A 21,229-nucleotide genomic window follows, 5' to 3' on the forward strand; every position below is an offset into this window, starting at 1 on the left:
AGCAGCGCTGCCGCGGCCGGGCCAGCCACCTCCGGGTCCATGAGCCGCCGCCAGCCGCCGCCGCCAGCCGAGACCGCCGCCGCCGGGCCCAGCTCCCCCAGCCCCGCCGCTTCCGCCGCCGCTCCGCCGCCCCGCCGGAGGTGAGTCCCGCGGCCGGGCCGCCGCAGCCCGCTGCCCCCCTGGCCCGCGGGCCCGGGCTGCTGTCAGCCGCGCCGGGGCGGGGGAGAGGCCGCCGGCAGCCGCTGTAGCGTCCGCCGCCTTTTCGGGGAGGGGGAGATGGAGGGCGGCCGGGAGCCCGCGTGCGTGCCCCGCCGGGAGTGCCGGCTGGGGTCCCCCGGGGCCCGGGCGCTGAGGCGGCGCCGGCCGGAGGGTCGCGCCGGAGCCTCCGTGCCCCCGGGGCGGGGGTCGCTGCCTGCCCGGTGACTCATGGCCGGGGCCGGGGGCCGGGCCGGCGGACACCCGCGCCTCACCCCCTCGGAGAGCGCTACCTGTGCCACCTTGTTCTCCCTCTGCCCGCAGGACTGTCCCGCGCCCTCCGCTGTGAAGAGCATGGCCGTGACTCTAGAGCAGGCCCAGAGGGTGGGCTATACCGGCCTGAAAGCACTCCTCAGGTTCGCTTTTATGGTCGCCAATAACCTGGTTGCTATTCCGTCCTACGTCTTGTATTTAATTGTGCTGCAGCCTCTCCGAATATTGGACAGTAAAAGCTTCTGGTATATCGAAGGAGTGTTATTTAAATGGCTTTTAGCTATGGTGGCTTCCTGGGGCTGGTGGGCAGGATATACAGGTAAGAATGTCTTATTAATTTAAAACGTACTAATATGTTAAAACACTGTTTTCATAAGGGGATGTATAGGGAATATCTGAATGTAGTAGATATGCAGAATGCTCTTCTTTCAGGGGTCTTACACTGATGTGTTCCTGGGTTGAGATGCTGTGTACTGAAACATTTTTTAATTGTAGCTAGAAACTTTATGTATTTTAAGTGTTTTGCAGTCAGTATCCTAGTAAAATGGGGAATTTGACTTCTCCTTAGTATCTCGATCACATTATTTTAGTGTTACATGAAAAAGATACGTCTCTTCAAAGGACAGTTGATTTGTACTGTGCATGTAGCTGGTAGAACTAAACTTTTCTTCTATTAGGTGTGTGCATCTCTAAATCATCTCCCCTTAGCAATATCAGGAGACAAGGCTAAGAAGTTTGACACGAAGCTCTTGCCAGAAGAGTAGGTCTTCTGTTCCTTGCGACATCGACTGTCTTTTCTGCTGTTTTAGAATGGAGAGAAACAGAGGGAGCCTCTTTCATTCAAGTAGTGATACGGAGTATTTCTCAACCATATGACTCTTCATTTATTGTTAGCAGAGCTAATTACAGTATCTGTAGGGTTTTTCCCTCTGCATGCTTGCTTTGTGGTTATTACTGAACTTGTTTTTGCTCGTTTAGTATTCATAGGCTCATCAAGGTGATGGACTGAACTGAATTATTAAGGAAGGCTCTGGTTTTGTCCTCGAATGCACTGATTTTCATCCTGGCTACTGCACTTTGTGCAAAAACACAGCCATCAGTTCTTTGTGTGTGCTTTGGAAAGGGAAGAAATTAATCTACTGAGTACAAAGTATGAGCAGCCCTCCTAAAATTCTTTCCTTCTCTTCTGCCCAGGCTGCATCTGCAGGTCTTGTGTAAACAAGAAAAACAAGGAATGGCAGCACACAGCTCTGGAGTCTGGTCAGACTCCTGATTAGTCAGAAAGTCAGTGTTGGCCCAGACGGAGTCTTGTTAGGCAACGAGAGCTGACGCCTCTGTGCCAGTGTGGCTTTTGGTACCCTGTCGTGTGCCTTTCCGAGATGCAGAGTTTCTATGGATACTCTAGGTGAGCTTCCCATTCTTCTTAAGGAGATGGTGGCAGCAGCAGCAGCAAGCTAGACTCTGATCTGTCGGGCTAGAACTATCGCAACGTTGCACTGCTTCAAAACTGCCTTGCCTGGTACAGCTCAAGCTTATCCAGATATGCTGTTTAAAAACCTCTTTATATGTTTGCTCATTAAAAGAAGTCCACATAGTGTTTGCAGTGGCAGGTACACTTGTAAAAGTCTGCTTTATGTCGTGAAGCACAAAGGCCTTCCAGAAGGAAGGATTGACTTTCAAGGTGTCTTGTGTATTATTAATTGGAAATGGGAAAGTTTATGGATGTAATAGTGATGTGGAAGTCATACAGCTCATGACCCCGAGGAGTCACTGTGTGTACTGAATGTGCTGGTTAAAATTCATTGTCCTATGACAATTTTTCAAAGCCATTTCCTCAGGGTAGTTTTACTGCTGACTGCAGAACTGTGTGGTTTCTTTTGCCTATTGCTTGGAAGGTGGTCGTAGCATGATCTGCATATCCTAGAGTCCTCCTGAAGCATCTGTTGGTTGGTGTTGCTGATGTATCATGACAATTTGAAATAATTTGTTTTATAGTCTTGAAATGTCGTAGCATATTTATTTGAAGTACGTGCAAACTGCTATGCAGAAGTGTTTTATGGGATGGTGTATGGGTAAGGAGGCCCTTCTTTTTGCTTTTCACTATGAAGCATGGCTTTTGGGGAGGATTTTGAGCAAATGCTTGTATGAAAGTTTAGTTTAAATGCATTTTATTTGACATGAAGGCATTAATGTGTTTTATACTGAAAGCTGTGAATTAACAGGAACAGCTTATTTCTTCGTCCTTTCTTTAACCTCATCAGTGCTCACTACCACTTGCAGAGCAAACCTGGAAAGTGTATCATTCTGGTTTCAACATATCCAGACAGGGTAATCTGTGTGGTTTTTTTCAGATTAACAGATTTATAAAAATTGCCAGTAGGTCCCCTGTTTTTTGTACAGGATAACCCAATTAACTCAGAACTGAAATACTGCTGATTAGAGTTGGTGTCCAAAATTTGCAGTGGTGCGTCTGCAAGAGACATTGCTCCGGAATTCTTCTGTTTTAAATTCCAAAAAACTAAGTCAAAGGTAGGCTTCAGTGTGTTCTCTCTTTGCAAAAGTAAATACAAGACAGTAGGTATGCATGGGTTCATTGAAAATATTAAAGTTTTTTTCTTTTGAGTATCAGAGTAGGTGGTGAAGGGTTTTTTGGTTGATTTGTTCGTCTTTAAAAGGGTAACCAGATAAATAAGTTTACTTGTCTTTTAATTGGAGGGAGTGGTCTATTTCAGTTGTGTTGCAAGTATGTTTTAGTTCTTTAGTTCATTTATTTTTTCCGTTTCCAAGCTTGGGTCATCTCTTGGGTAAGAAGTGACATAAATCATTTGTAATTAGGGACTTAAACTCAGCCTGCTAAATAGATTCAGGGCGGACTTTTTTTGCTCCCGTAATTTGTGTGTAATATGTAGGAGAAAGCTCAACACCAAATGAAGAGAATATGGTGAGTGCTAGCTTATCCTTCTGGGCTTTGCTGCTGTTGCATAATTGTTGGTGTATTGAATATAGCTGGAAGGAGCTGAGGAAGAACTCCTGGACTATGTCTGCCCTTCTCTTCCTCACCCCTGTCTAAACCTGGAGGTTTTTGTTAGGATCATACAGGATCCATTACAGAAATTACCTGTTCTGTATCAGTAGCTTTAATCTGTGCTTTCTGATAAATGTAGGTGTTTCTGTTTGCAGATGCACTTGATATTATGTAAAGAGATAGCACGTGACTGGACAAGCAAAATAAAGAAGGGACTGGGAAGAGAAATTGTAAAGGTCACTGTCTTCTCCCTCATCTTTCTCTTCTTAAGATGCAAGCATGAGAGAGAACTTGTGCATAATTGGTTGACTTTGATTTTAAAAGGGCAGAATATGATCAATATCTCTGTTCTCTTGAGCTCCATAGGGTTTCTTACAAAAATGAAAATGGAGTATCTTTTTATGAAGAGCATACAGACAGTCTAGTAATGTTATTTTACTTTTATATGATTTCAGAAGGGCCTTCTTATAACTCTTCTAAATCTTTTTTTAAAGTTTTTTTTAATAAATGCATTGCTCTTGTAGGAGCTGTTCAGCCAGGGCACTTGGAATCTGCATATTAGTGTGATTTGAAAGGCACCTTTGAATAATACTTCTAAATATTTTCCTGCATTTGTTGGAAGATACATTCTAAAAAAAAGCAAACTCAAGAGTGCTTGGTCCTTTATTTGTAAGTACCTTTTCCCCCTGTACTGTAATTTGTCATTTAATATAAGAGTACACCAGATAGCACTAAATAGAGCAGTAGATGGGAGGGACATGGAGAATATCTCTGGTGGTGAATTTCTGATGACCTTTTGCTCTCCTACAAAACTAGTTTTAAAGCAATCATCTTACAGATTGCATCTTCTTTGGTTAAGTATTGCAGACTAAGTGTAATATCCATGTACCTAATCAAATCACCAAAAATAGGACTGCTAGAGAGAAGCTTGCTTAATTAATTACATACACGTAGGCAAACTGTTTTGTTGCCTCTCCTGCTGTCTGAAGGCAGGAGTCAGCAGGGGCCTGTGGTGGTGTTGTTGCAGTACTGAAATTAGGAGTCTCCAGGACAGCAGAGTAATCAGCTGGCAGTGCAGTCCCGACATGATGCCGGTGTTCTGCTCCACTGTGCTCGGTGCAGCTCGGTCCCACCGTGGGGAGCGGTGCTTGGGCCCAGCCTGCGCCTCTGGCTGCGGGTGGGGAAGGGCTGGCGGAGGGTCAGTGTCCTCTGGCTGCAGCAAGCACCAGCTGCAGGAGAGAGAAACCATGGGCTCTGCAGGCTTGTGTGCACCTGGGGAGGGGGTTTCTTCAGAACTGTGCCTGGAGTATTTTGTACTCCAGCAGCAAAGAGGACAGCTTGACAAAACCTTGTGTTTCAACCTCTCAGTGACACACACAGTCCTGCAGTAGTATTGGATAGGTCAGTGGGTTGTGGGCAGGTGGAAAAGAGTAATACACCTGTTACCACACACTAAAAATTCCTAGTGCTTGCTGGCATAATGATGCACTGCTTAATTAAAAGTGAACTGATCCTATGGTGTTACTGTTCTGTGTCAGCCAGGATGGTGACTAATTTTAAAGAGTGTCTGTAAGAATGGTCAGGTTTTGTCAAGTAAGGAGAATTTCTCTTTCCTTATCTGTTCAGCCAGTTAAAGAAAAGCTGAGATTGAGATTTTGATTTTTATTGTCCCAGTCTCCTCGCAAGTGATTAAGCTTTTATTGGCTGATTTATACATGTGATTAGGGTGTGACCGCTGTACAATTTTTTCAGCAGTCATACTTTTTTTTTTTCCTTCTAATGCGAAATCTAGTTTCCATTTTTTAAGTCAACAGTCTAAATTCCTCTAATCTTCTAAGAATGCAAATATTTTTGTCTTCCAGAGCTGTAAAAGATACAGGTGGAGTTGCTGTGACACCACTTCCTTGTGCAACAGCACAAGAAGCAGTGCAGCAAATGCTGTCTGCACTGCTTCTTGTAGCAGGTTGGCCCCCCTCCTCGGGCAGGGAGTGCAGCAGAAGCTGAAGGATGGCAGATGAGATAAAGTAAATTTTTTATTCCATATAAGGCAGGCAGTGTTATTTCAGGAGACCTATCTATGCCTCTAACCCTGCCGTTGGTTCTACTCTCCTCAGTTCCTACAGGGTGATTTTTCATTGTGTTTTGCTTTTGGGTCTGGTCACTACTCTGAGGTCTGAGCAGGGAGAGGCATGGGGAAACAGCTACTATTTTTGAGGTCAGACAGTGTGTGAAATGGAGAAGGAGAATTGTTCTTGTTAACGTTTTCTTAGAATGTGCAAAAATACGTGATGTGACTCAGATTTGGGTAGCAATGTGTACCTTGCATAAACTTCTGGTTTATGCTGTGGGCGTGCGTTAGGTTTCTAGGCAATCTCTGACTTAAATGAAACTTTCCCTGATGTGTAGGTTATGCTGAGATCAAGCAGGAATCTTTGCATTCATTTTACTGCTTGTAAGAGGAAGTTTGTGTTTACCTTTTGAGCTGTTTCAATAAGAAAAGGTCAGAGATGAATGAGCTGGGGACATGGGAGCTGTTTCCACCGTGGCCTCAGAGCAAAGGCCCATTGCAGCTTTGCGTAAGAGGAGGGAAGGTATGCAGTGAACTTGGTGTCAACTTCTTTGTGCATGTGATGTGTCTGAAAGAGTGCTGTACAAAGACCCTTGTCCTTTTCTAGTGGCATGAGATGCCATGTCACAAAAACCCCCTATCTCCTTTTGGGGACATGGGTTACAGTTACCATGCTTCTTTGTAGTTCAGCTAATGCCAGCAAATGTAATCTAATGTGTCAAAAGCAGTAAAGCTTATAATTCATTTTTCTATTGTATCATTTCACTGTAAAGGGTCATTCCAAAAGATTAGATAATAAAATCATCTCTGAGTTGGTTTTTGTTTTGTTTTTTTTTTTTCAGAAAGTTACTGCCTCCTGGCACAACGCTTAGAGTAAAAGTATACACTATTGTTTTTGTTGTTTGTTGCTATTGAAGTACTTTTTTACTTCTGTTTGTTTGGGTTTTTTCTTTTTTCTTTTCTTTCTTTTTTTCTTTTTTTAGAGCAGGTTAGTCTCTGTTCCTTTTTCACCTAATCTGGATAATACAAGAACTACTGGAAGCCTACCAAAGCATATTAAAGATTAAATTACTGATGAATACATGTACAGAAAGGTGTGATTCTGTAATTTTAAGTCCAGCAATGGCTGTGGAATGCTTCTAAATTAGCTCATATGCTCACAGCCAAAGCAAAATGAAGTTTTAGGAATTCTGGGTTCTATTCCTCCTTATGGCTGGGTTTGCTATTTTTAGCATGTTTTTATCCCCTCATACTTCACCTGTGTCTTTGATTTTGGCATGTCAATTCACTTTAGTCTTCTTACTTCTCCCTTCATTACTGAAGGGATATGACTAAGAATACCTGAGAGATGTGTCTCTGTTCTCTTTTATTTTTCCTGTTCTTTTCCTTGATGGTAGGCTTTTAGTAACCATGTGAAATAATTACAGGAAAGCTTTTGTCCAGGTCTGATTTGGACAAACAAAGTCTTAGAGAGTTAAATAATTTGTTCACAAATTCTTTGTAGTGAAATTTTTTTTCCACTTGAATAGTGTCATCATGTATATTGGAATGCATTAGAGGTGATGCCTTTATGTCAAAGATGCAATTTCTCACTCTCATTTAATGTAACTCTTCTGAAGCATGGAAGTCTTAGAGATTTTCAAGAAAGCTGGAGAAAAAATATTGTTTCCTGTGGAGAAGATAACTTATTTTCTCTGAAGTTTTTTTCTGGGAAATTACTTTTTTAGACTGAGGCTCAAACAGATTAGCAGAATACATCACTTTCCCTTTTTCTGTCGTGTGTGAGGGACAGAAAAGTCTTGCCAAAGGTTAGTTTGACAAGTGCTGAAAAATGGAAGAGTTGTGCAACCTTAATTAGACAGGATAGTTAGTAAATCCTTTATGGCATATAATCTTAGTGGTGTAACTCCCTAGTGTGAACCGAGCCAAAGTACAGCTCCAAGATATGTAATCTGCTCTTGTTTATTGCAGTGGGATGTAAACTCTGATGCAGAGGATGACATGTCAAATGTGTGATTGCACAGGCACGGAATTGCACTGCCCTTGCAGCCAGCATGGCTCAGATAATAGTCCAGCCACTTAATGTGTGCACTTACTGAAATAAATAAGGCTAATATGTTTGCATTCCCAAAAATGTTCCATGACACCAGTGAGGGGTTCTGTGTATGAGGCTCTTCGGTGTTTTTCCTCTCCCCGCTAAATGCATTTTGAGTAGGGAGTGCCACAGAAGAAAGCCAGTCCCAGTCTTTCACTCATCCTACCACTGCTTCAGTTTTATTGGCCAAGTATTTAATTGGTGATCTGGAGCACAGCCAGGTCTGGCCCATGCTAAAACTACCCACCCACCTCTATTTTTGCTGGGTGATGTAGAAGACACAGTCCCTAACCCAGTTAATTTTGTGGGTGTGGTGGGAGAAGGTAGGTACAAACAGCAAAGAGAAAGAGGAAAGAAATGCATTTTTTGGTGGCAGCACCAGCTTCAGTGTATTTTTTTAACTACTGCTTATGGCCTCAATTCAAGGGAGCAATCCTATGTGTGATAGGGCTTGAGTAGGTGAGTGTCACTGAAGTGGATTTCTTCACCTTTTCTTATTATTTTAACTGGTTGATGTTGTTTAGACTGGAAAACTGCCTTCTGCCAAATTCTTCTGGAGAAGAAAAGGAAGCTTAGGGTGAGAACAAAGGACTAGGATAAACTAAAAACTAGTTCATAAAGAAATAAGGAGACCAGTGCTTCTGGGGCAAGCTCAGCAATGGGGTTTCTCTAAAGTTTTGTATGTGTACTATTTGAATTTGTCAGCTGCAGAGACAGTTGTAGAAAACTTGAAAAGTACTTAAGCTGCATGAATAGCCAACACAGTGCAGAAGTTGTTTGGTGTTGGACAATATAAAATAATAAACATTTAAATAAAGTAGCAGTTTAGGAAATAGATGAGTATCATGGTGGAAAGCTTAGAGAAAGTTTTGTCCCAATGAACAACTGTACCTTCTGTTATAAAATATCTGAAGAACAGAACGGAGAATAATATTAGTATTATAAATAAATAATAAATAATAAAATAATAATAATAAATAATAAATAAATAATAAATTTAAAAATATCAGTGGTTCACCTTTGCAGTTCAGTAATTTTGTCTCAGTTGTTCTAAAGCTATTGAAGAGTTCAGACCTCTCTAGAAGGGTCATCAGCCTCATTAGTGCAGGCTGAAATCAAACCAGAACCATTTCAGTCTCAGCTGAACTCAAAGTAGAACCAAATTGGACAACTCGGTGATTCTGTTTCCTGGACAGAAAATATTCTGTGTAAAGGAAAAGGGAATTTTTAGTGTTCCCATTAAAAGGTAGAATAGTGCAAGTCTATGAGATTTAATAAGACAGCATGCCTGGAGGTTATGCTTAATTTTTTCTTAAATACTTCCATTATACCTTTTCACAAATGCTTTACCAGATAATGCCAATGGTGTTACTTCTTTTTATTCATACAACATAACTGTAAAACTTCTTGTTTAAATGTTACAGATCTAAAGGGTAAGGAATTCTCCCTTTTCAAGGAGTTTAATAGTTCATAGCTTAGAAACTCACCTCAGTTTTGTAATTTAAGTAAAGGAGGAGGGGAAAGATTAATAGCTTTATTACTGCTTCTCACTTATGTGGAACTGAAAGTAGAAATGGTGTTCTAAGGGCAAGGGGTGGAGCTGCTGCTGTTTGTGAGGACATGGGTTCAGGAAAGTTGACTCTTTAGGACAGTGGCACGAATGCTTGTGGATTTGGGCTTTTTTTGGTGGCAAAAAGGAGGGCTTTGTCTGACTTCTTTTAAAATTTAGTTTAATTTGTTTTCTAGCATCCCGTAGTTAGAAGCATGGCGAGTTTCTGTGAAAGTCCACAGTGTCTGTGTTTGCTTGCTAGGACTGGGGGAGAAAAAACCCCATCAATATTAAGAACATATACTTTTGGTTAATTTAAGCATCAGTTATGTTTGAGTGTGGTGTTTAAGGTGGGCCATCAAACACCATTTTAATGTAATTTTATGACTTGGGTATTTATTACCCATGTAGATAAATGTGACCATGTTTAAGTATAGTTTTGTGAGGAGATTAAGCTACTTGTTTAACAGCTATTCTTTCTCTCACCTCTCCCACACTTCTGATTTGCTTCCTTGCAAATCTGTCTGCGATTGACCAGATGGTTCAGGTTTCAGGCGCAATTGCGTTCTCATGAGTTTTGTGAAAATTGACAGCTGAGCGGAGGAGAGAGACCCAAGTTTGTGCCTCAGCTGAGGGTAGTACAGGCAGACTCAGCCATTGTATGGCTTGTTTGACATCTGCTGCTTGTTCAAACAGTACATCAGTGATTCAGGGTTTGCCACAGTGCCAGCATATCTTGTCCATCCTGCTGGGGAGAAGGAGATAGTGGGTTTTTGGGAGATCGGCATTTGTTACTTCTGCTTCTGGAGCAACACATTAACCTGGCAGTGGCAGATGGTGCTGGAAGCAGCATCCTTTCCTGTGGGGTTTAGTGCACCTTGCTTATCATAGTCTTTTGGATCCAAAAGGCATATACAGAAAACTCTTTACTCAATATTAGGAAAAAGGCTAATTGGTAAAAGAACTTAATATATTGAGCTTTTAATATCTTCTGCTTTGTATTAAACAGAAGTTCACATAACCTCTTACAAAGAGGACTAGAAAGACATAAACCTGACTGAAACTCCATCCTGATTTTGGGATAGTGTTAATTTTCCTCCTAAAACCACATCAAACTCTCAAGAAAGAGCAGTGATGCTCAGATTACTGTAGGCAGGTCAGAGTCAAAGAAGAAATCAGTTGTGAATCTGACCCAGGGACATGCAGAAACCTGAAGGTCAAGGTATATATTTGAGTATATTTGGGAAAACCTGGAAGAAAGCAATGGTGTGGATTGTAAGCAGCATGAGAGTCTGTCAAGAAGGGTTCTGTACCACTGTTGCACCGCTCTTAAAGGCATCACATTAGAAGTGTGGCCTCTTGAGTTTTGTACTGAACTTGTCCTATTTTGATATGTATAAATATATATAGATGGCCTGGCAAACCTCCAGCTCTGATAGCTGCCAGTTTGCTTTCCAAATGCATTATTCTTTCTTACCCATTTTTATTTCCCATGGTTGTCTCTGGCATGAAATTCAGTTGTTGTTGCTCCTGTCAGCAGCATTACTTGTAAATAAATAGAACCATAGCCTGTGTATACATTAATAGAGAATGAAGGACCTCTGAGGTTCAGTTTACATTTGTAAAAATGTTTCCAGATGCAGGCATGGTTAATAAAAATGTCTGCTAAATCTCTTGCATGGAGTGGATGACATGAAAATGAACAGATGAATATTTTTTGTATTTGGAACTCTTCTGTTTGTATTATCAAACCTAATATTTTGGTCTTCTAACGTAGTAACAGAGGAAGGGAATGGGACAACAGCAAGGTCTTTGCCCAGGTAATTCTGTTGTCTTGGTTAATGCATCTCGAAACACTTAAGATCATTTGATGCCTATTTGGGGCTTCTGGAGTTTGACAAGATTTCTGCAGGCTTCAGGAGCACTTCTGTTCCTCTTTCAAAGGGAGAAAATACTGAAACATACCTTTTTTTCCTTTATTGCTTACATCCTCTGATTTGCTTTAACAGCCTACTGAACTTTAAAAGCTAAAATGCAGAGCTGAGTTCATGTAACCATAAATGGTGTTACTGTGCATCACTGTAGGAAGGCAAAGGGTTATTCTGGGTGGCTGCTGTGGGAAGGAACCCTGGCAGGTGGCCTCCTCCCTTCTTTTCCAGTCCTATTACTACCCTTTCCTGATACTTTGCAAGAAGTGTTTAGTAAATCTGGCTGTCTGGTCACTCACTGGGCTTGACCTGAGGCAGTGAAGAAGTATGGATGATTTGGTTGGATAGGTAGAATTCCATGTTTGAATGGTATTGACCAAATCTCTTACTCTGTGGGAATGCTAGACTTCTGTAGCCTGACAATTTTTTTTCCTTTCTATTCTTTTTTTTTTTTTTTGCCTAGTTTTCTTTCTGTTTGAAGAAAAAGTAATTTGTAAGACTTCTGACAAGAGTTTCAGGAGTGGAGTAAGCCAAGGCATTAGTAGCCAGAGATCATAAAAAGTTGCATTTAAAGTGCTTATGGTGCCCATTGCTACCCGCAGACTTGGAGTATTCACATTAATCATTTAATTGTAAAGAAGAAGTTTGAGAGTCATCATATCTTCTTTCATTTGTGGCACCCTTCTGTATTTGAAATGGAGAAGCCCATTTCCACAGTCTTTTTCACAGCTCTGTTGTTCAACCCCTTTATGGGTGCTCTCCAGAGAAACTGCTCTGCACTGAAGTAGTTTTTAATAGGAGTACTCTGAAGGCTGCTCTTTTTCTTTTTTTGTTCCCCAGCATTTTTGTGCTGTCATTTTCACTGTTTATTCCAAATGTGTAGAAACTCCTTTTTATTTGAGCTGGGGAGTTCTTTTATAATGTGAGGAGTGAAAAAAGAGGGAGAAAGAGAAGCCTCAATTACTGTCATTGCAGCAACATATTTCACAATTTGAACTTGTATATTTCATTGAAAGGTGTATTCAATACTGGTCCGTGCACCGAGGATGAAGGATAGGAATTGGAACCATCCACTCAGAATGTTTGAATAAATTTGTTTCTAGAGAGTGACCATTTTATGTTAGTAGAAAGTACTACTGAAGTTCCAAGTTTCAGTAGTTCCAAGTAGTAGTGTCTCTTGGCCACAAATCCAAGGTACTTCTTGAAGTTGTCAGCAGGTGTAAGAGGATTGTTTGTTTCATAATAGTAACTGATGCCAGAGAGCTAAAATTTCTGTAAAATTAGGAACAGTAAACTTTCTGCTGCTGCTTTGAGATATATTAGCTAGAACAATATAATGAGAAAGGCTGTTTTTTCCCGCTATTTACTTAATTTGTGATAGCCTGACTATGCTATTAAAGGTATTATTTCTGATGTTACAATGGGCTTCTGCTTACTGTCAGCCTGATACCTGGCCACACACTTAATTCTTAAAAGTTGCTGAACTGGTATAGGATAACCTGGGGCAAATGTAATAAGAGGCTTTGTTCTCTTGTATAATTTGTTGTGTCATACTAACAAAAGTAATACTTAAGTTCCCAGCTAGAATTGATGTCATACACATCGCAGCATGCTTTTCAAACTTACTGTGGCCTCTTGTTTTAATAGTGGAATTTGCATAAACAGAAACATAAAACCAAATCTAGGAATTTGCTATTATATTTATTTTCATCTTTAGCTTTTAATTGGTTTACAATTAAATTATTTCATTAAATTTTTGGTAACTGAACTTCATTTCCCCCAGACTTTATAAAATTTGTCATTTGGAAAATACTAACCTGGTATCTAACAAGTCCAAGGGACAATGTTTTCACAGTTCTTGTTCATGTTACAGCTTCCTTGCTGTAAAGACTGTTATTTTTAGCATGGATGAGAAGTTGTTTAAAGTCCTTGGAACATAATGGTGGAAACATGTAAAGCTTAGCTTAAAAGGTTTATCTTTCTTTCTTGCATCTGTATCCAGTTATTTTTCATTCTTTGCAAGCCTTTCATTTTTAAGTGTCCTCCTCCATGCTGCAGCTTGAGAATGTCCAGTGCCTGGGTGTGTTCTGTGGTATATGGCCACGCTGTCCTGCTGGAACTGGGGGAAGGCACAGGAGGTGTGTGGGTGGAGAAGACAGTAATGCTGCAGCTGTTGATTAGTAGCCAGTTTTATGGCTTGAGGATATTGATTTCCAGATTATGCTACATCTGCGTTCTCAGTGTTCTTGTGATCATTCAGGCACTCAGTAGCTGTTTTTACTGTCCAGGCTTGACTAAGTTGAAGAGATTTAAATGGTCAATGTCTTTCAAGTGGAGACAAGCTTCTCAGTGCTGAGGTCACTGTAAGGAGACAACAAATAAATGCACTGAAGGCCCTTTTGCCTTTCCCATGTAGGCTATTTAATTAAGGTAATCTAAAAGTAAATTGTTTTCCAGATACATTTGGCACTACTTTGTGTTGTGATTATTTGTACTGGACTATGAGCTGGGCTGAAAAATATCAGCTGTATTACAAGACATTGTCATGTCTGGTGGTAACTTTGGCAAGAACTGAAGAATATGAAGAGGTAACTGCAAGGTCTCAACTTGGTTTAGGTGAACAGAAGGTAATGATCAGAGCTGGGATATATGGGTGGTTTGAATAGTTAGAATCTTGACTTCCGGTAATAGTATTGTTTTCTTGTCTTGAACCTTCAGCCAGTGATTAAAGTCATGCAGTTTGCTTCCCTTAGAAGGAAAAGCAGATTAAGATCTGTTTTTGTTTGTTTGTATTTAATCAATATGACTTATTTAAAGGATATATGAAATACCATGTTTTTGTGAGCCTGGTTGATTTGAATGCTGAGAAAATGCTTTCCTTGCTTAGTAGTGTAATTAGGTTTTTTTTTAACATAGCTTAAAAAAAGTAAATAAAAAAACTTTGAAAAGCATGGTCTTAGTTCTTAACTGGTGTCACTCTGGCAGCTTTTCTTGATGTGTACCCTCTTGCTCTAACCCTTGGCCACACCTGGTCCTGGTGGTGCAGTTCAGAGCTAAGCAGTTGAATGCTTGGGGGCTGAGCAGGCCTTTTCACCATACTATGCATTAGGGTTTGTATGTAGGGAGAGATGAATGCAAACTCTCACTTGGAGCTTCAGGCAAAGAAAAGGCTTTTTCTTGTATTAAGAAAAAGCAATGTTTGTTCACTTCCAGTCTGACTGTAGTTCTCCAGTTCCCATGTTTCATAAACCTCAAGGCACTTCGGAGATTTTCATGATACCAGAAAACTCTTGATGTGTTACTTCTCTAACTATTATGTAAGTGCACTAGAATAGCTATGTTTTATCAGTTTCCTATGAGATCCTGCTTTCTCTCTTCTTGCAACCCAGTGAGAGTTTTCTGCATTCTGCATGCCTTTTACCACAGAGAACCTCTTGCGTAGTGCTCTGAAAAGTACGTGGTCCCAAATCATAAAGTAAGTTAAAACTTTCAGTGAAAAATATGAATGAGACTTACAGTGAGTATCTTTGCATTGCTGGTCACCCTCTCCAGTCCCTCATGCAATACATAATAACTAAATTTGGCTGAGTTCTTCTGCTGTCTCCAGAAAGACTTGGTATAGCATGGCCTTGGGATATTTGTTGGAAAATTGCTGCATATGTCATGTCATTTCTGCAGCTGTGTTTTTTGGGAAAGCTTCAAGATGCCCTGGTTTTCTTGTTATTACATTGGAAGGTTGCGATCTGCAAATCTTGAAAGGAGAGGAAATAGCCAACTCTTCTTGGGCAGGTTCATTGCTATCTGCCACCAGGTACTTGCCCTTTAAAGCCCTGCTTTCAGCTGGGCTGACTGGAGGATCTAGATGAAGTGAGAGCAGAATTTTCTGTATGGTTGGAACTGTGGCTTTAGAAATACCTCAACTCTATTTTTTTTTTCCCCCCCAGAGTATAAACCAGCAATTTTTGTGGAACTTTATAGTGCTAGAGTTTGTTCCCTCTTAAGTAACAATGAAAATTTCATGCAGTCTTTATCAGGATTTGATTTTGAGCACCTCAACAGTTACCAGTAAATATACTTGAAATTTCTGTAATAAATCCCTTCAAGTCTTAAGAATTGCTCCCAGAAGCGGCCAGGACTTATATCTGTCCACTTCAAAAGCAGAAAAATCTAGTGTGGATCGCATCCACCTATTTACCAATGATAATAGATGATTCTTATCCTTATTTCTTTATAGCCATCAGACTCTGCTCATGTTTTATTTTCTTCTTGAAACAGCATTACAGATTTTTCTCAATTATTTATTTAAAGCCTTGCTTTTGGCATGCAAGTGCATTTTTTTTCAGTGATTCTTTGTCCAGTTTCCCCATTATTTATGTTTTTCTGGATAACACAGTGCAGACCCTGTTTCTGTGATATAAGAAGAAAATTTGATCCCTAACAGAGTCCTGCAATGTGCACCTCTGCAGAAGGAGCTGAACAGTTGAATGGGGGCTGTGGGAGTGCTGTGTTCCTGTACTGTGGCTTGGGGATTATTAGTTTTGGCCAGCTTGTTCTAGGCTGACCAGTTGACATCAGGGTTCTCAGAGTGAACAGCGGAGGCTGCAAAGGAGGTTTCAGCCTTCCCCCTACTTTGAGAGTTCTACAGGCCCGCAATTTCACAAGTCATTTGCTCTGCATACACCATTATCCTAATGGGATTTTTCACACATTTGGCTTGGATGTACTGTTTGTGGGTATTGATGACACAATCTGAAATGTGTCCCTTCACTCTAGGGCCAAAAGCCTTGGCTCTCTTTTCTGGGCATTGTCTCCCCTGGAACCTGACTGGGTTTTGTCAGACTGCTTTAGTCCTGTATATATTAGCTTTTTAAGGCTGTATGGTGTGTTAGCTGTACTTTTTGAGTCACCTTAACAGTTGAGGCAAGTGCAGTACCTTATGAATGAGTCTTTTTGGCATCGCAGGGAGTTTCACATAATGGAAAGACAAGCAGCATGTTCTAATTAGTAATGCATACCATTGCTAGTGACTCAAAAGGAAACTGTAGTAATGGTATTGTAGTTTTTGGTACTGCCTCTGGGTAATTTCTGCTGTCTAGTCAGTTGATTCTGTGAAGACAGCTCAGGCTATTGCTAGGATGCAGTACTTTAACTGTGACAGAGGGTGTGCTTTCAGACTGCTCTCTTAGGGAGAAAATATTTTCTTTAGTTTGCTTTCCCCAAATAAATCCAAAGCCCACTAAAAATTGTCACCCCATCCCTGCCCACATAGTGGCTCTGTAGTCTCTGTGACACATGGCTACAAAAATTTTGTACCAAGGATGTTTAATTTTCTCTTGTACTTAAGCTTACAAAAAAGAGTGGGGAGGTTGCAGGCTTTTAGCACGTTCTAAACATGTTCTTTAAAAGAACAAAACTCTACATTTGCTGTGCTTTAGAGACCACAACATGCCTAAAAGGTTTTTCACAGCAATTTTGAAGGTAACCTGGGTGACTCTTAGTGGTTATGCTTTTCTTGTTGGGCCAACCAGACTTGCCCAGCAGGTCTTCCAGTGTAGCAAACCACAGTTCTGTAAGGATTCATCCTGGTTCAACTCGTCCTTGCTGCCCCATCATGCCATCTTCTGATAGCCCTGATTGTGCTGGCTTGCCCCTTCTAGTTTTGGGGTTTTTTTTAACCAGCATAGACTGTCCCACAATGTTGCAGTGACTCTCTTCTGCTTCTCAAGTATAAGACCAGCTTAGGTAACTATTTTAGATAAATATCTTGGATAAAGATAATAAGGGAAGTAATTGAGGCCTTCCCACTTTACATGTTGGAGTTTTTTGTTTATTTGTTATTACTCTTAAGTTTCGTGTTTGAGTAGGTGTCACTAGCTATATCTGAGTATTAAGTAGTAATTTGAATATCTTGGTGTTCAAGTAATTTAAAGTAGTTCAGTTTCAATCTCACTGCTTACATGTGTTATGTTTGTCACACAGACAAAACAGTCTCAATAGAAGAGTTCATTTTTCCATATATAGTTAAAGATAAAAATATTCAAATGAAGATCTTCAGATGAAGACTTCCTAGCAAAGAACACAGTGGCTTATTCTGGCTAAAATGCATTGTTGCCTCAAGTTCTGCTGTTGGCCCCACTTTTTTGCCTGAGTTTGATGATCCCAGATGATTCATGCTTCTTTCATGTTAAGATTTGAGCTGTCTTTCAGAGTTATATCTTTGCTGCAGTTCTGCAGCAGTAAGATACAAAGCTGTTACCAGTTTTCATTTGCAACACCTACTTTGTGATTGTAAAGGCTGTTCCTTCTCATGCTGCTGGGTGAAGTTGTAGGTTTTGCTGTAGCTGTGCATATCTGCTAAGAGAAAGTTCTGTTAACACTGTGTTTTTCCTCCTGGTGTCAGGCTGTCGGAATTGTTTAGGTTGGAAAGGAGTTCTGAGGCTCATACAGCTGAACTCCCCTGCTCAAAGCAAGATCAGTTCGAATAGGTTGTACAGGTTGATGTCCTGTTAGGGTCTGAACGAGCTAGCTCCAAGGATAGACATTTCACAACCTCATTGTGCAACCTGCAATGCTATAGTAAAAATGTTTTGGTGGTTTGGTTGTTGGGGTTGGTTGTTGTTTTTTTTTTTTTTTTGCCTTGTGTTGAAGTGGGATAGCTTTTACTTTTTATTTGTCCCTATTACCTCTCGACCTGTCACTGGACACCGCAGGGAAGAGTCTTTACACTTCTCTCTGTGCCCCCATCAGGTACTGACACGTGGGTACGATTTTTCCCTCTGAAGCCTTTTGTTCTTCAGGCTGAACAGTCCCATCTTCCTCACTCTCACCTCCAATGAAAGATGCTCTGGTCCCTTCATTATCTCAGTGGCTCTTTGTTGTGGTTTAATCCCCGAGCCCCATGCAGCTGCTGGGTTCCTCCTCTGCCAGCAGGATCCAGAAGAGAATTGAAAGTAAAAGTGAAAACCCATGGGCTGAAGCAGAGGCAGTTTAATAGTTAGTAGGGAAAGCAAAAGCTGGGCACACAAGCAAAGTAAAACAAGGAGGTGTTTCTCCACTTCCCCATGGCAGGCAGGTGTTCAGCTATCCCTGGGAAAGCAGGGCTCCATCACACGAGTGTTTGCTTGGGAAGACAAGCACCATCATGCCAAACATCCTGCATCTTCCCTCTTCCCCCAACTTTATATACTGAGCATGAAATCATATGGTATTTTCTGACTTGATTCCAGGAGGGAACAAATTCTCCAGCTCATGCAGCAAATGGGTATTTTTTATAAGATAACAATAGTTTTTAAAGGGAAAATAAAGACAGAAGGGCCGTAGCACTTCTATTCCTGCTTGTCGGTGTTTGCTGAGTCAGACCTGTTTGTCAGCTCTGTTCCTGCTTGCTTAGTGGCACAGCAGTAGTGATGGGGCAGATGAGTATGGGTAAAATACTGTAGCAACCTGCTGAGTTCAAGTTATTAAAAATACAGAGCCTCAGCCAACTGTTATTTGCTCAAATGGGTTATAAGGCTAACAATAATAGGAAGCTTTGTATTTGCAGCATATTTTCCTTACCCAGCAGTACTGGTATGTTTTTTACCAGAGAAAACCAACACCCTTTACTCCTCTTTTGCTCCTCTGTAGTACTTGAGCTTTTGCAAAAAAGCATGCTGGAAATGTTGTTAGTGGTATTGTAGTCCAGAATTTTTGCTTTCAAAGTAACTTTTCTTTTTAAGTCTAGAAAAACCAGGCTATTTCTCATAAAGCAGTCTTACAGATAAAGTTTTCTTTGAGATTACGTTATGTTTCGCCTTGTAACAACAGTTAAATTACTTTATTAGTTTCAATATACAGTACACTGAAAAGGACTTCTAAGATACCATCTTAGGGTAGTCCAACATCAAATTTCCCTCTTGTTAAAAGTAGACATCAGTGTTACGGGTGAAACTCTGAAATTTTGACTCTTGCATTTTAAAACAATGGAAGAGTATCATATGGATCCAGTATTTAAAGTCATGTGCTTAATTGATGAGAATCCTTTTTCACTTGTAAAAATCATTCCTGTGGATAAAGAGACCAAAATACAGGGCTCACAGCTTTGTCTGAAAACAGGTCTAGTTAAGCAAATGCTGACCTCTGCGATGAGAGATAGTCTGTGGTGTTTCCATCGTCTCTTACCTTACACTTGAAACACAAAGTGCTGAGTGGTAAAAAAAAAAAATTGTATGTCTTGGCTGTCTCTTAAAATTTTCAAATCCATACTCTCTCTTTAAGGAGGAATAAAAGATGTCTGGACCAAAATTCCATGGGACATTTTCTTCATACAATAGGTCTTGTGGTCAATGATTGTCAAATTAGGTTTCTTTCCATTATGCAGTCTTAATAAGCTGCAAATCTTGTATTTGCACTATGTAACAACCTCAATGAGATCCTTCTATTCAGAATCTCTTAGATGTTTGTTTTATGAAAATATGGTTATTTGCTTCTATCACTTATGGCATTACAACTTTTTGGTCATCCCCGGTGTTTAGAGGCTTTTGACCATGAAAAGGCAAAATTTCAACTTTAGCTTACATCTTTTTTTTTAGTTTATAGTAATCTTAAAGACAGTTCTGTACATTTAGTCTTTATTTCATATTGGAAATAGACATTTTTGAACGTAGGTTGACATTATTTCTTTCCATACTGCAGCTGGAAATGACCAAAATGGTACAGGATGTCAGCTTTGCACATAAACTGAAGTGGTGGCAGTTAATCTGCAGTGTATTTACTCTTGGCTCAGGTTCACCTGCCTTTTTAGAGCCTTGGTGACAGTGTGCTTCTAACTAGGTAATTTTCTGTGTGCATACTTTAAAACTTGTCAGGATAATTTTCAACTTTCAGGCCTGATCATTTGATTGCAGTATTCCTTAATAACCTTTACTTGTGCTGATATTTTATTTTGAAATATTCTTTAATGGTGAGAAAAACTTGCCAGACTACCTCACTGTTTTGCTTCTCCTAGGCTTCAGACAAACTATTTTTTTTCTCCTGGCCATTATAACATCTGCAGTATGTAAGGTCTTAGAGCATTAGGATATTAGTTCATGAATGCATTGATGTTCTTCTAGGTGGTTAATGTATTTTATGTGTCACTGGGGAGGAATGTGCTGTTCAGCTCGCTCCTTCTGCGAGTGCTCTGACTCATGAGCGTGAGGTACTTGAAAAATATTTCAGCACTCCATCTCCTTCTTCAGTCTTGCAGTTGCTTTTCTAAGAATAGAAGCAGCAAAACAGACAGCGGAGTTCCTTCTCAGCTGCTACAGTTCATTACCACTCTAGTCATGAAAGCTGACATCAATGGCAATCTTCACATCTCACAGTTCCCATTTACCTGTGTGGCTGCAAGCACTGTGACTACTAGTTCTACTCCTTGGGAGCAGGAACCACCATCTACAGCTGGGCTTCCAGTTTGGATGATCAAAAGTATGAGCACCCAAGTCATGGGTGCATGTACATTTCAAGCAGTGTTATGGGAGCAGCATAAAATAACTCAGACCTCCAAAAAATGTGGAGGGTACGTCCAGTGCAAGACTTGTTCCTGTAATAATTAAGATATATTGGAGCTCTTCCTTAAATATTTTCTGTGATCATTGCTTGTGTATTCTGACAGTATCTGTTAATTTAAAATTTTTCTCATCATATAAACTGCTTGCCTAATGCAACTGCAAAATGCTGAAGCTCTTGAAATGGTATTGCCAGTACTTAAGTCAGTGAAAGAAGTTTGCTTCCTTGAAGATGAGATAAGGTTTTGCTTTTGTTTTATTGATTCTCATTCATATATGGGTAAAAGCAGCCCTCTCTTCAGCCACAAGTGTCAGCTCTTGTGCCAGTGAATTATAGAACTCAAGTAAACTGTACCCATGAGGTCTTGAATGTGTGCTCCAGGAAAATTAAGTCAGTCTGCAAAAGCAGTCATTGCTAGAGCCTGTTTCCAAAGGGAGCTACTGTGCTTTAGGAAGAGCATGGTTCTTGGGTTGGTTAGAAAGGTGACAGAGCCAGGGCATCTCTGTTGTAGTTCTCTCCTGTTTTTAACACTCCTGACTGTTGGTTAATTGAAGTAAGAGGGTCAGTT

At 40.5% G+C, this 21,229-nt stretch overlaps 1 protein-coding gene across 1 annotated transcript in view; it reads left to right on the forward strand.

Annotated features, from left to right (window-relative positions):
* Window positions 1-21,229, forward strand: part of LPGAT1 (lysophosphatidylglycerol acyltransferase 1) — a 61,095-nt gene continuing 39,866 nt past the window's right edge. Inside the window, exons 1-2 of the mRNA XM_005523351.3 lie at window positions 1-140; window positions 520-787. Of these exons, the coding sequence (XP_005523408.2) occupies window positions 550-787 (238 nt within the window). The 5' untranslated portion in view covers window positions 1-140; window positions 520-549. The remainder of the gene's footprint in view (window positions 141-519; window positions 788-21,229) is intronic.

The sequence above is a fragment of the Pseudopodoces humilis genome, chromosome 3 (assembly GCF_049639895.1).
Source record: "Pseudopodoces humilis isolate 2021_Gansu_Grassland_sample_001 chromosome 3, ASM4963989v1, whole genome shotgun sequence".
Classification (NCBI taxonomy): domain Eukaryota; kingdom Metazoa; phylum Chordata; class Aves; order Passeriformes; family Paridae; genus Pseudopodoces; species Pseudopodoces humilis.